General features: G+C 38.2%; 1 protein-coding gene across 1 annotated transcript in view; it reads right to left on the bottom strand.

Moving 5' to 3' along the window:
* Positions 1 to 12,298, bottom strand: part of LOC149079122 (intermembrane lipid transfer protein VPS13A-like) — a 180,890-nt gene that overhangs the window by 123,519 nt on the left and 45,073 nt on the right. Inside the window, exons 7-8 of the mRNA XM_089239993.1 lie at positions 11,874 to 12,029; positions 2,792 to 2,884 (exon numbers count right to left, since the gene is read on the bottom strand). Coding sequence (XP_089096119.1) covers positions 2,792 to 2,884; positions 11,874 to 12,029 — 249 coding nt within the window. The remainder of the gene's footprint in view (positions 1 to 2,791; positions 2,885 to 11,873; positions 12,030 to 12,298) is intronic.

Raw genomic sequence — 12,298 nt, forward strand, 5'->3', positions numbered from 1 at the left:
AAGCCATAGGTTCCTATTGAAATACTGTCAAACGGAGTGATTTGAGTGAAAATTTAGAACATTTTCTATATTATCTCTCTCATGAATTACCATTTTTTCCTATCACTACTGTACCACCAGGAAAAGAAGAGAAGTTTTTCTCTGTGTTTTTAATGCAAGGATAAATGTTTTGCATCTTATTATAATGGAGAAAAATGAATGCAAAAGTCATATTCAAGTCAAGAGGTGATATGACTGTTATCTTGGTCTGTTATATATAAGGACTATAAGGTCTGTTATCTTGATATTTTATCGAACCGTATGTTGCCATCTCAACCACTGGAAATTATTCGGGGCTAATAAAAAAATAAGTATAAATATATAAATTTTATTCCCATTACATATGTTTAGTTTACTGGAAATTATTCTTTCAAGTCTACAATGTTTTTGGATTGCAGCATTGTAGCCTGCTTTTTGGAGGGTTTTTCTTTGTCAATACAGTCAGATGAATACCAAATCTCATCTTTCAGCTCTGACTTCCAATATTTACCTTTCTTTTCATGATATTCATTATCAAAAATTTCAGTAATCTGACCCGGGTATTTCCATCCCCTCACATTTGACTGATATAAAATCCCAACTCTGTTTTCGGGTCTACTTTGTCCTTCATCAAACTGTTCTGTAGTAGGAACCAGAACAACGTGTTTATCTTTTATGTCTTGAATTGCAGGAACATCGATTTCATAATCTTCTGGCATGAAAAGGCTATCTTTTCACTTTTCGGTCTCGTATGTGGTTTATTAATTTATTTTTAGTGGGGTTCTGCTATGATTATTACTACTGGTTGAAGCTTTCTCAGGGCTTGGGCTATCCAGGACATCAATGGATATTACTTTCTTGGAGAAACTATTATAAAATACTGTTCGTAAGTCAACCCGCAATTCTCTAACATTTCACCAATAATATAACCATTTATTCACAAATTGATATAATTCGATAATTTACCATCCACAATTGAAACAATAATTATACCTCAACCAAAGTAAACTTCTCTCAAGTCTGTAAAATGTAAACAGAGTTTTGCAATGGTTTCCTGAAACCTGAAAGCACAGGTTATGATAGAAGTAGGCGAGGTAAAAGACGAGGTAATTATCAGAGATTTGGGCACAATTTTGAATCATGGAGGCTTATTGCGGCTGGATCTGTGATCATGGATCACTCTTGCGGCTGGATCTGTGATCATGGATCATTCTAGCTGCTGGATCTGGAGAATCACCTCTTTATTTCATTCACAGTGGATATGACGTCATCATGACGTCTATGACTCCGAGCATGTACCTAAGTCACCCCGCTAGTCACCAAGTCACCATTTGACGGCACCATAGTATCCACAGCTAACTACAGCAATCGGCATGTTTAACTCTATTCAATATCCATACAGTTGACGCATTTCCCAAACTTGGTCTTTTTTTGGTAGGAATTTTCCTACTTATAACTTCCAGTAAATATATCTCTCTCTGCCCGAGTGGCGCAGTGGTAAAGATGCTCGTCTTCCACTATGAAGGTTACCATCAAGGTCCATGGGTTCGAATCCGGGCATAGAACATCAGAAGCAAGTTCTTTACCTGGCAACCACCGATGGATGGAGCCTTCATTTCCCACCCAACTCCACTGGTTGGAAATTGCTGTATGGCGATATATGACCGGAGTTGGTGTGCGGTGAAGTAGTAAATATATCTGTCTCTAAGTCACGCTTATGGTCACTCAAATGCTTGCACACTTTCTTGGACACCCACATACTTGCGCATCTTCTTGGACACTCACATGCTTGCACACTTTCTTGGACACCCACATACTTGCGCATCTTCTTGGACACTCACATGCTTGCACACTTTCTTGGACATTCATTTAGTCGCTGACTGACTTGGTCCTCTACTATCTAGGTCACTATTTTGATCATTCACATGATTGCACACTGTTTTGTAACTCGCATGCTTGTGCACTCCAAATCAATGTTTCTCAACCACTAGGCTGTGCTCCGGTTCCGGGCCGTGAGTAATTCACATCGTTTCATTTTTCTCCATTAATTTCCCATTATTCATGTCCGGGCCTTCCACTCAAAAAAAAAAATCAACTGGGCCGCGGGATTTTAAAGGTTGAAAACCCACTACTCTAAATCACTCTTTCGGTCACTCACCCCGACATCATTCCTATCTCTCTAGGGTTTTTTTTTTTTTGTTACTCACATGCCTGCACACTTCATTGGTCGCTAATTTGGCGGCTCACCAACCTGTTTTTTTCTCTCTCCAGGTCACTCCTTCCGTCACTCACATGCTTCCAAACTCTAGGTCACTCGTTTTGTCCCTCACTGACGAAGTCCCTCGGCAGACGCGTATTAATTTCATACGGTTTTACCGACTGTGGCCTATCATTGAAATTTTTGCCACCCTTCTCCGATTCTACTCTAATTTTCTTGACCACACCTTAATTAGCCACCCTCTCCAAAATTGTCGCCCTATTGTATAGGCCACTAACCCCCCCCCCCCCACCCAAATTCGCCTTTGGTCATTGCTAGGCCTGACCATTTCGAATCCCTCGTTTTGTTATTTGACCCAGTTTGTGAAAGACAATATCACCCTACTGTTTAAAAGCCATTGCGTTGAGACTAATGCAAAAAAAAGTGCCGATAGATTGTGGATCTGTGGTGTCTTTGACTCCCCCAATCTTTCTTAATTGATTAATTAATTAACACATTGAAAATTATAATAAATCTTATCATGAGTATAATGATCAATTATTAATTATCACTCACCCTCCAACCATTTGTCTGCAGTTGAGCTCGGACTAACGTATTTGAAGGGCATGAAGGGTTCCAATAAAGTGAGAATGATTCTATTTTCAAGAGCTGGAAAAACAAAAATTATTCCATTGAAATTCAATATTATAAATCCATTCAAATGCAATGTGATAATTCGGTTATTATGCATATTCGCCAATCATTCCGATAAGTTTGATGAATTCATCACTTTTACCGGCGATTATGCATAATTCCCAAGTGTTGTGGGTTATACGATAAATGCTATAGAAATTATTGTTCTTACTGATGATTGCACATAATTTCCAAATTATGTACGTGAATCCGATAGATACTTTAAATGCATTGCTTCTACTGGCGATTATGCATAATACCCAATTGTAATGGGTGAATTTGATAAATATGAAAAAAAATTCCAAACAGTATCGGTAGTATGCTGGATAAATATAGTTGGACCCTGATATAACGGGCTCCTATTCAATGAATTCCCACGACTTAACGATTTTTTTTTCCCCGAATCTGTTAAATTGGAACTTTCGGGAAATCGAAGAATTCATCGAATGGGAGTTCGGCATATCGAGGTGCAATAATAAAATTTGATAAATGGGAATTTATCACACACATCGGTGTACGATTGTAAAATTTTGTTGAATGGGAGATCATTACATCGAGGCCTGATTTCGGAATTCGTGAAACAAGTGTTAATTACAAAAGAGTTCGAAAAATTCGTTAAATCAGAGTTCATTATATCCGGTTCAGACTCTGGCTCACAAGTACGATCATCTAAATAATAAATCGTACTATGGCAATGAGACCGAATACCAAACGAAATGTCCATTATTCAGAATAAGTGGCAAATATGATGACTTTATTACAATTTATCAGTTATACCCACGAAGCTAGTGTATGATGCATAATTTGCCGAAAAAAAGTAATAAATTTGGGGAAGCTTATAAAACTTATATTGAAATTGTCGGCGATTATGCATACTTTAATGGTTATTACCCATATAATAACCGGATTAATCACATTTACCGTAATAGATAAGCCTACATTTGAAGAGATATTAGTCAGTCATCTTGGATTCATGTCAAGAGTTATCAATAGGAAAATTGTCTGGGACCAATATATAATGTATTATTGCTGTTCAGATTTCATGGGAAAAGCGTTGGTTAATCAAATTTTTTATACATCGAAGATAAGGGCATCCATCGTAATTGGAATGTGATGAAACAGCAAAACCGCAGACTTTGAAGAAACAAAATCGGGGTCTTCCCCCCGATCACGCACAAAATACCATAGAAAACCTCTCGCACGATTATCAGAAATAGTTTTTATTTGTATTTTGAAATATATTATATATTTCATCATTATATATTTCGACTTGAAATGTTACCTCTTCACTTAGATGACCTTTTGAGGTTTCATTCAGATGAACCCAGAATGGCTGTCAGATATACCTCCGGTTTTCCAAGTAATACACAGTTTCTCCCTTCCTTCATTCATCAAGTTATTGGAAATGTTTCCTTTGTTATATTAGTTAATAGCCATAATACCCGGCAATCCCTGGGTTTTCTTCAATCACTGGGAGGATTTGTTACTGCATGGCCCCCACAAGGGGGAGACTGACAGGGCTCCAGCCATGGGGGCCCGGAACGATTTTGTCATCATTTTTTTGTTTTTTCACGCCATAAATTCACTATAAAGGGGCCCGTGAATAGTTTGGTCTGAAAGCCCCGCCAAAGGTACCATCCTGGGGGCCCTGCTCCAGGATGTGGGGGCCATGGGTTACTGGCAGCATTAAAGAAGGGACAAACCATTGGAAAGGTATTGATTGGTTTTGGAGGGAGAAATCGTTTTAGAATCAGTGAATGTTATTCCATAGTTATTAAAAGGAGTAATAGAATAAAGATCATTATAAATTTTCAGAGTTGTGAAATAAACAATTTCAAAATTGATGAAAGAGAGATTATTTTAGAATAAGTGAAAGAGAAATCGTTTCAGGATTAATGAATATTCATATTTGACGAAAGAAATTATTCCAGAATTGATGAAAATTTATATTTAATGAAAGAAATTATTTCAGAATTGATGAAAATTCATATTTAATGAAAGAAATTATTTTAGAATCAATGAGTGATTCATATTTAATGAAAGCCGTCGGTAATGAAATATATATATATTTAATGAAAGAAATAGTTTCAGATTAATTAAAGTAATCACTTAGGACCAGTTTCACTCGGAGCCTGTTGGCCCACCTGTCAGAACACCACTGTACATTAAGGCCTTGTAATTCTATGTGCCATTCTTACAATTCGGAACATCGTAGTAAAACTTACTGGCCCATGTGTGGGCATCACAGAAACTTTTATTTTGGCCCGCAATGTCTGAAAAGGTTGAATTCTTCTGTTTTCGATTCACGATCATAATTTTTCTGCTCTATAAAATCTATTAAAATCATAATTTCCAGAGGTAACTGAAATCGACATCAGAATTCAAAGAAACAAAATTTAAAATTTAAATGACGAAGCTGATCCCCAAATTTTATTCCCTGAACAGAAAAACGAGCTTAAGGTATCCGACTACGTTGAGAACGTGATTTTGATTAAAAAAAAAAAAGTCTCACTTTTTTATGAAAGCCCTATTCTTTGTGATTCCAAAACAGACCTTGTTTTGTTTATATGAGGCTCAAAACCGAAGTTACATTCACTTTAGTGTTGCGTTTGTACATACATGCAATCCGTGAATGAAAACTCAAAACGTGTTTCACGAAGAATGATATTTTTAACATTTTACTTGAGTTTTTAACATGATTTCTAAACATCAATTCATTGTATCATTACGAAATTTCAATATGATATTTTGCTGTATATTTTCAAGGTTGTGGACCGAAATCTAACGTCTATGTAATATACTTTTTGAATTACAGTGTTTTATAGATGAAATGTAGGATGAAATTTCCGAAAATTCACATGTACATCAACATATTTGGGTGTAACTTATGAGCATATCATGCAATCCTTTAAAGTGTGGTTCATAACCTGCAACACATTAACAGCTAAATTTACTGTGAAAATCACAAAACATTTCATTAACAAAATTGTTTGCAATCGTGTTTCGAATATTACGTGAATTCCACCTAAAATATGACTTTTTTTTTTATAGAAAATGACAAAAAGTGGACCAAAATGTGCTACTTTTTTTATACTTTTTGTTAAAAAATGCTATTAAAGTTCACTCCAGTACCATTTCATAGAAAAGTGCTCTCGAACGTAGTCGGAGACCTTAAATCGCAATATTTAAACACCTTTTACACAGAAACTCTAAAAAAAAACCTCGACCTCTTTCCTAATAGAGAAACAAAATAATAAAAGAAACCTATCAGAGCCAATCTGTGATGAATAAATTGAGGAACAGTAACGTATCAAGACAACCTGGTATAGAGCAATCATTACCGGACTGGATCTAGTCTCAAATCCTTGACCTACCGACTCAAGTTTTTTTACAGGCTTTTTTTTTGTACGAGCTATGCTAGTTATTACGATAGACTAATACGTGATCTGGCAAGTGATTAATCGTTCCATTTAAACCAGACGGCAATGAGATATTGCAATTTCGCTTAGAACGGAAGTGACGACGATCGTAAAACGCGTGCCATATAATATTCTTCTCTCTTACTTTTTATTCCAGGAGAAAATCATCGTAAGTGTGTAAACCTCATTTTTTTAGTGATTTAGGGGTCGTTCTAGTATTACGTCAGTGTCAAGGGGGGCGGGGAATATTTCGGGTTTGCTGACGTTGTATATTAGGATATCACGGATGGGGGGGGGTTGAATGATGCTTACGTCATCAACCACCCTTTATAAAAATATGAAATATTCTTAATGACATGTTAGTCGGAGCACCATACCCGGGAAAACACTTTCGATAGTTTGTGGGCACCTGAACTAACATTCTCCCTATTCATAAGTCCCCATACAGAAGCATTTTAGTGATCTCTAAATGTTTCGCGGATCCAAGTGCTCTGGAACTGAGCCACTCATCATTTAAGTGATCCGTAATTATGGCGCGGATCACTTAAGTGATCTGGGAAATGTGCCGCGGGTAACTTGAGTGATGTAGATCCGAACTGGGGGCCGCTTAAGTGCTCTAAATCTTTGCCACGTCACTCCGGGGATCTCTAAAGGTGCCATGGATCGCTTAAGTGGCTTAAAAGCTTGGTGAGTGTAGCAGAATGTAAAGCTTGGTTAATTTTTACAAAATTAGGTTTGAGGAGGCAGGCCAAATCAGATAACTATAACTATACCCCAGGGTCACATTTGGTCCCCGTGCCAAGGGTTTACTATATGGCCTACAGAACTGAAAAGAAATTTTGAGTTCTTGGCCTTCAAATAGCGATGAAATGAACAGAAACCTTTTATAAAATATGTAATATTCTTGATGGCCCGAATTAATAAATTCCTAATCTTTTACTGAGTGTGCCAAAAAACAAGAAAAACCTTTTCCTTGGTTTGTGGGCACCTGAACTAATATGTCCCCTATTGATAAGTTAGTCCTCTATAGAGCGACTTGGTGATCTCTAAATGTTCGCGGTCCTTTAAGTGATTTTCACACGTGTCCCGGCCCACTCAAGTGCTCTATGAATGTGCCGCGCGTCACTCAAATGGACCGTAAATACGCCGTGGATCACTTAAGTAATCTGAGAATGTGCCACGGGTAACTTGAGTAATGCAAAACTGCACTGCGAGTCACTTAGGTGCTCTAAAACTGTGACACGTGTCACTTAAGAGATCTCTAGAAGTATGGAACTGTACCGCGGATCAGTTAACTGATTTATGAATATGCCACGGGCCTACTTGAGTGATCCGAAAATGTGGAAAACCTCTGGAATTGCGCCACGGGTCATTTAAGCAATTTTTAAATGTGCCGCTTAAATCTTCATTTTTTACGAAATAAGTTTTGAGGTGGCTGGTCACATCAACTAACCCTGAGGGCCACATTTGGCCCAGCTGTCGTGAGTGCAGAATATATATCTTAGATAGTAGGGACAATGAATTTCCTGAAGAGGAATTTTGAGTTCTTAGCCTTCAAAATGGCATTGAAATCAGCAGAATTTCCTTATAATTTCATATAACGGTATTTTCTTCGGATATTTTAATTTTTTAATTTTTTTCATAAAAAAATAAACTTTTGATCGTCTCCGAGGGAAGAATAGGGAAAATTCGTGCCCCCCCCCCTCCTTCCCGCGTACGTCTCTGATACCAATGTGTGTTCAGAGAGATCAGAGCTGACGAAATTTTGTTGACAATTGCGGGAGAAGGTCAAAAAATGGCAAAAAATCTGCTGAAGTAATACTTGAATGACCCATTATGACCGGGAAAAAACAATAATATCTATTGATAAAACTGTGTCAGTGGTACCCGAAAAATAATTCTGAAGAGTATCCCACCTCCACAAAATTTTAAAGGGGTAGTTTCAGTAATTTCTTTATGAGAAACCGAGAGAGAGTGAGAGAAACAACTCTATTAAAAAAAATTACCTCAAATATCAAGGCGTATTTTCACTTCCCAACAAAATTCGTAGGAGTAAAATTGAATTTTGATGCGTATTGGCGAGCACTCAACGAAAATTCTCTTCAAAAAATGGGTGGGGGGGGGTTACCGATAAAATTCTTATAAAAAAAGAGGGGTTGCCAATAAATTGTTGTCAAAAAGGAGTCGAAGAAACATATTTCTCAACCGGAAATTCACTTATAAAATTCTTATCAAGAAAGGGGGGAGGAAGTTAGTTATACGGATAAAATTCTCGTCAAAAAAGTAGGTTTGCCGATGAAATTCTCGTAAAAATGGAGGGAGGCGTTGAAGATAAGATAAGGGAAAAAAGGGTGTCCGTGTGTGCCGATAAAATTCTCGACAAAAAAGTGGGTTTGCCGATAAAATTCTCATAAAAAACGGAGCGCTTGCTGATAAAATCCTTGTCTAAAAGGGGGTCACAGAAAAATTCTTGTCCGAAATGGGAGCCACCGATCAAATTCTCGTCTAAAAAGGGGGAACGATTCCGATAAGATTCTTTTATAAAAATGAGAAGCTGCCGATAAAATTTATGTCAAAAAAGGAGTGGGAGCAGAAAAATTTTTGTTAAAAAGGGATTCACGAATAAAATTTTCATCCAAAGTTGGGCAGTCGCCAATAAAATTCTTGTCCAACGAAAAGGGCGACTGAAATTCTTTTTTCTCCAAAGGCCAACGATAAAATTCTTACAGAAAAAGGGTGTCGCTTCAGAAAAATTTCGGAAAATTTTCATTATAGGCGACAGAATAACAAAACCGAAACCAAAGTTTCACCTGCTATTACAGAATATTCTTTATACGTCTTTTTTACATTCGTCACTGTATAGTTATTGACTTCATAATAATAGGATAAAACATACAATTAAAAAATGCATAATTATTATACATATAAAGAAAATAATTATGAATATATTATATATGCATTACTATTGTTACGAGAAAATGAAACCGAAACCATCTTTGCATGAAAAGAGAATTAATGGTTCGTTTCCCGTAGAGGAGCAAAAAGAAAATAACTCAAAATCGTGACATGATGTGGGAAAAAAGAAGCTTATTATTATTATTTTCATGAGTGCTCAATGAGTTTTTATGAGTGATGTTTCTCATTTGTTTTCCTTCCTCTTTACTGTGGGGAATGTCCTACTTACTGGCAACTTTCACTTGTTTTTAATGAAAACGAATAACAATATGGAATTGAGTTTAGGATGGAAGCCACAGACAGAAGCCTCATGAACATGATTTGAACACACCTTCTTGCATGTCGTCCACTAAAGGTTATTGTTCTCTAGAGAATTTATTTCATGCTGATTTTGTCATGACGGAAGCGTCCGTGGTGACGTCCGGTTTTGTTTTTTTTTTCGCGAATGACGATTACGTGGCTGTCTCTTACGATGGAAAGAATGTTCGAGAATGACGCTTCTATGACCCGTGGCTTCCGAAGTAGACGTGAAATCAGGGCAGTTACAAGAGACCTGAGATTCTTAGTGATTTTGCGGGAAGGGGCTGTATTTTCTACAAACATTTTTGAGGCCTCTAAATCAAATATATACTTGATCCGGGTGAGATGGACACATTTTTGAATCAAGGAACCGCAAAAATGTTTGTTGAATAAAAGGGATCCCTCCCCGGAATCACATTTAGAAGCTCTGGGTCATGTAACCGCCCAGCAAATTTTTCTTTCCAGTGGCGGCCCTGAAGACTCAGGTCAGTATTTAAAGTAAGTATGTTTGACCTTTGAACGCCTTATTCAGGAGAGAGCACTGACCACTTCACACTATACACTTGTTTAGCACTCGTGTCACGCGCCATTTGATTAAGTAATCTGTAAATGTCCTGTTAAGTGATCTATAAATGTTCCGCGGGGCCACTTGAGTGATCTGGAATTGTGGCGCAGGTCACTCGATGATCTGTAAATATGTCGCAGATTATTCCAGTGATCTGGGAATGTGCCGCAAGACACTTTAAGTGACCTAAAAATGTGTCGTGGGCCGCTTGAATGGTCCGATATTGCGCAGCGGGTCATTTACGTGCTCTGGAACTGTGCCGCAGGTCTATTAAGTTATCTAGAAATGTAACACGGGTCACTTAAGTAATCTGTAAATGTCCCGCAGGCAGCTTGAGTAATCTAGAATTTTGCCCTAAACCACTCAAGTGATCTCTAAATGGGACTGCTACTAGATGCTTGGTCAACGAGGGAAAGCACGCATTTTGGCAACCACTTCTAATGTTTGAAGGAGGGGTAAAGAGTGAAATTTGCGCTCCCTCCCCCCCCCCCTGGTCCAGCGCCCAGAGCACCCCGCCTGCTCTCCCGCCCAAGATGCGGGCTCTATCTGTAAATATGCCACGGACCACGCAAGCGATCTGCGAATGCACCGCAGATCACTAAAGTTATGTGGAAATATGTCGCGGGCTGCTTCAGTGATATATAGATATGCGCGGGCCACTGAAGTGTAACTGCACCGCGAGTCAATAAAGTGATCAGCAAATATGGCATTTAGCTGACGTTTTACGAAATTAGGTTCAACGGTTGATCACGGTTAATCATTAGAATCATTGGTTGATGTGTGATTTAGGGTCTCTTGCACCCTATGTGCAGTCAAATATTTTATTGCCCAATCCATCTTCAAGAAAAGTCATGAGCAGCAAATTAAAATATTCTTGTTGTGAACCGAATTTTCTGCACACACGCTGCTACGCATGTTGCACAGATTTGAATATGTGTATGTACACTAGAACAGCGTTTTTTAACCTTTTTTGCCCGTGGCCCCCTTTGAAGCATATTCTTTTCTCGTGGCTCCCCTGTCTTACCCAGAGTTTCGACCCTCATCTAAAAGCGAGATCCTTTATAAGTATTGAATTGATTTCTTCAGTAAATTTATACTGAATGAAAATTTTGCAAATAAGATTGGCCTCCAGGCCACTGGCCTAGAATTTATTGAGCTTCCCGCAAATCCGAGTTCTATTCAGGACCGTCTCAACATCATGGGCCCCCTAGGCAAAGAGATGCTATGGTAGTCACATACTTAGCCGGAAATAAACAGCCTACATATTTCCTACTTATTTTCAAAATTTATTATACTATACAAAATATCATGAGGGGTGGGATAACTGACGACATGAGACCCTGGGCATGACTTTTCACAAGAGTGGCACTGACAGAGCAGCAGGCCGGGGCCTGATTGTTTTTTTGTTTTTTCACGCAAAGTTTAATATAGGGGGGTCTGTGAAAAACCCCATCCTAGGGAACCTGCTCTAAAATGTAGGTGGTGAGGCCCGGGTGGGTCCATGCCCTAAGACGGCCCTGGTTCAATGGGTGGTTTGATTCTGTAAGTGTATAGTCACTAATATAAAAGCTTTATATTTCTCCACACCTTAATTTTTCTTCTCAGCTCTCTGCAGCCCTCCACACCACCTGTCATGGCCCCTTTCTCCATTTTCTTCCGTGGCCCCCCTTGAAGTATCCCAGTTATTGTGTACTGCACTAGAATATTGATGATGGTGTGAACTTACTTTGAAAATACATTTAGCATCCGAATCAATTTGCGTCGCTTTCCATTTGTTATTTGTCGTTATAGCTGTCAAGTTCTGCAGCACCAAACCACAAGCAAAAGGCATGCTGGCCGACACCATATCTTCATAGCGAATGTGTACGTTTTGGATGGAGACCTAGACGTCCGTAAAAAATATATAGTCCCTGATATAGTATCATACAATTTTTATACAGGGTGTTGTCGTGTAAGTCCTGATTCGGCATTTATCAACCAATCGTCGTCGAATGGTTCAAGTTCAAAAAATGCTCAAAATGAATTCAAAAATCACCCTGTGTTTTGAGAGTGAAAATACAGTCCATCACAAAATGAAAAATCTAAACTTTTATATGGACACCCAAAAAACCTAATAAAAAGTTGTTGCTCCGTCTCTCCAGCTGTTAACAA

The sequence above is a fragment of the Pholcus phalangioides genome, unplaced genomic scaffold, assembly GCF_987345545.1.
Source record: "Pholcus phalangioides strain wild (caught in Gottingen) unplaced genomic scaffold, Ppha-v1.0 ptg000012l_1, whole genome shotgun sequence".
NCBI lineage: Eukaryota > Metazoa > Arthropoda > Arachnida > Araneae > Pholcidae > Pholcus > Pholcus phalangioides.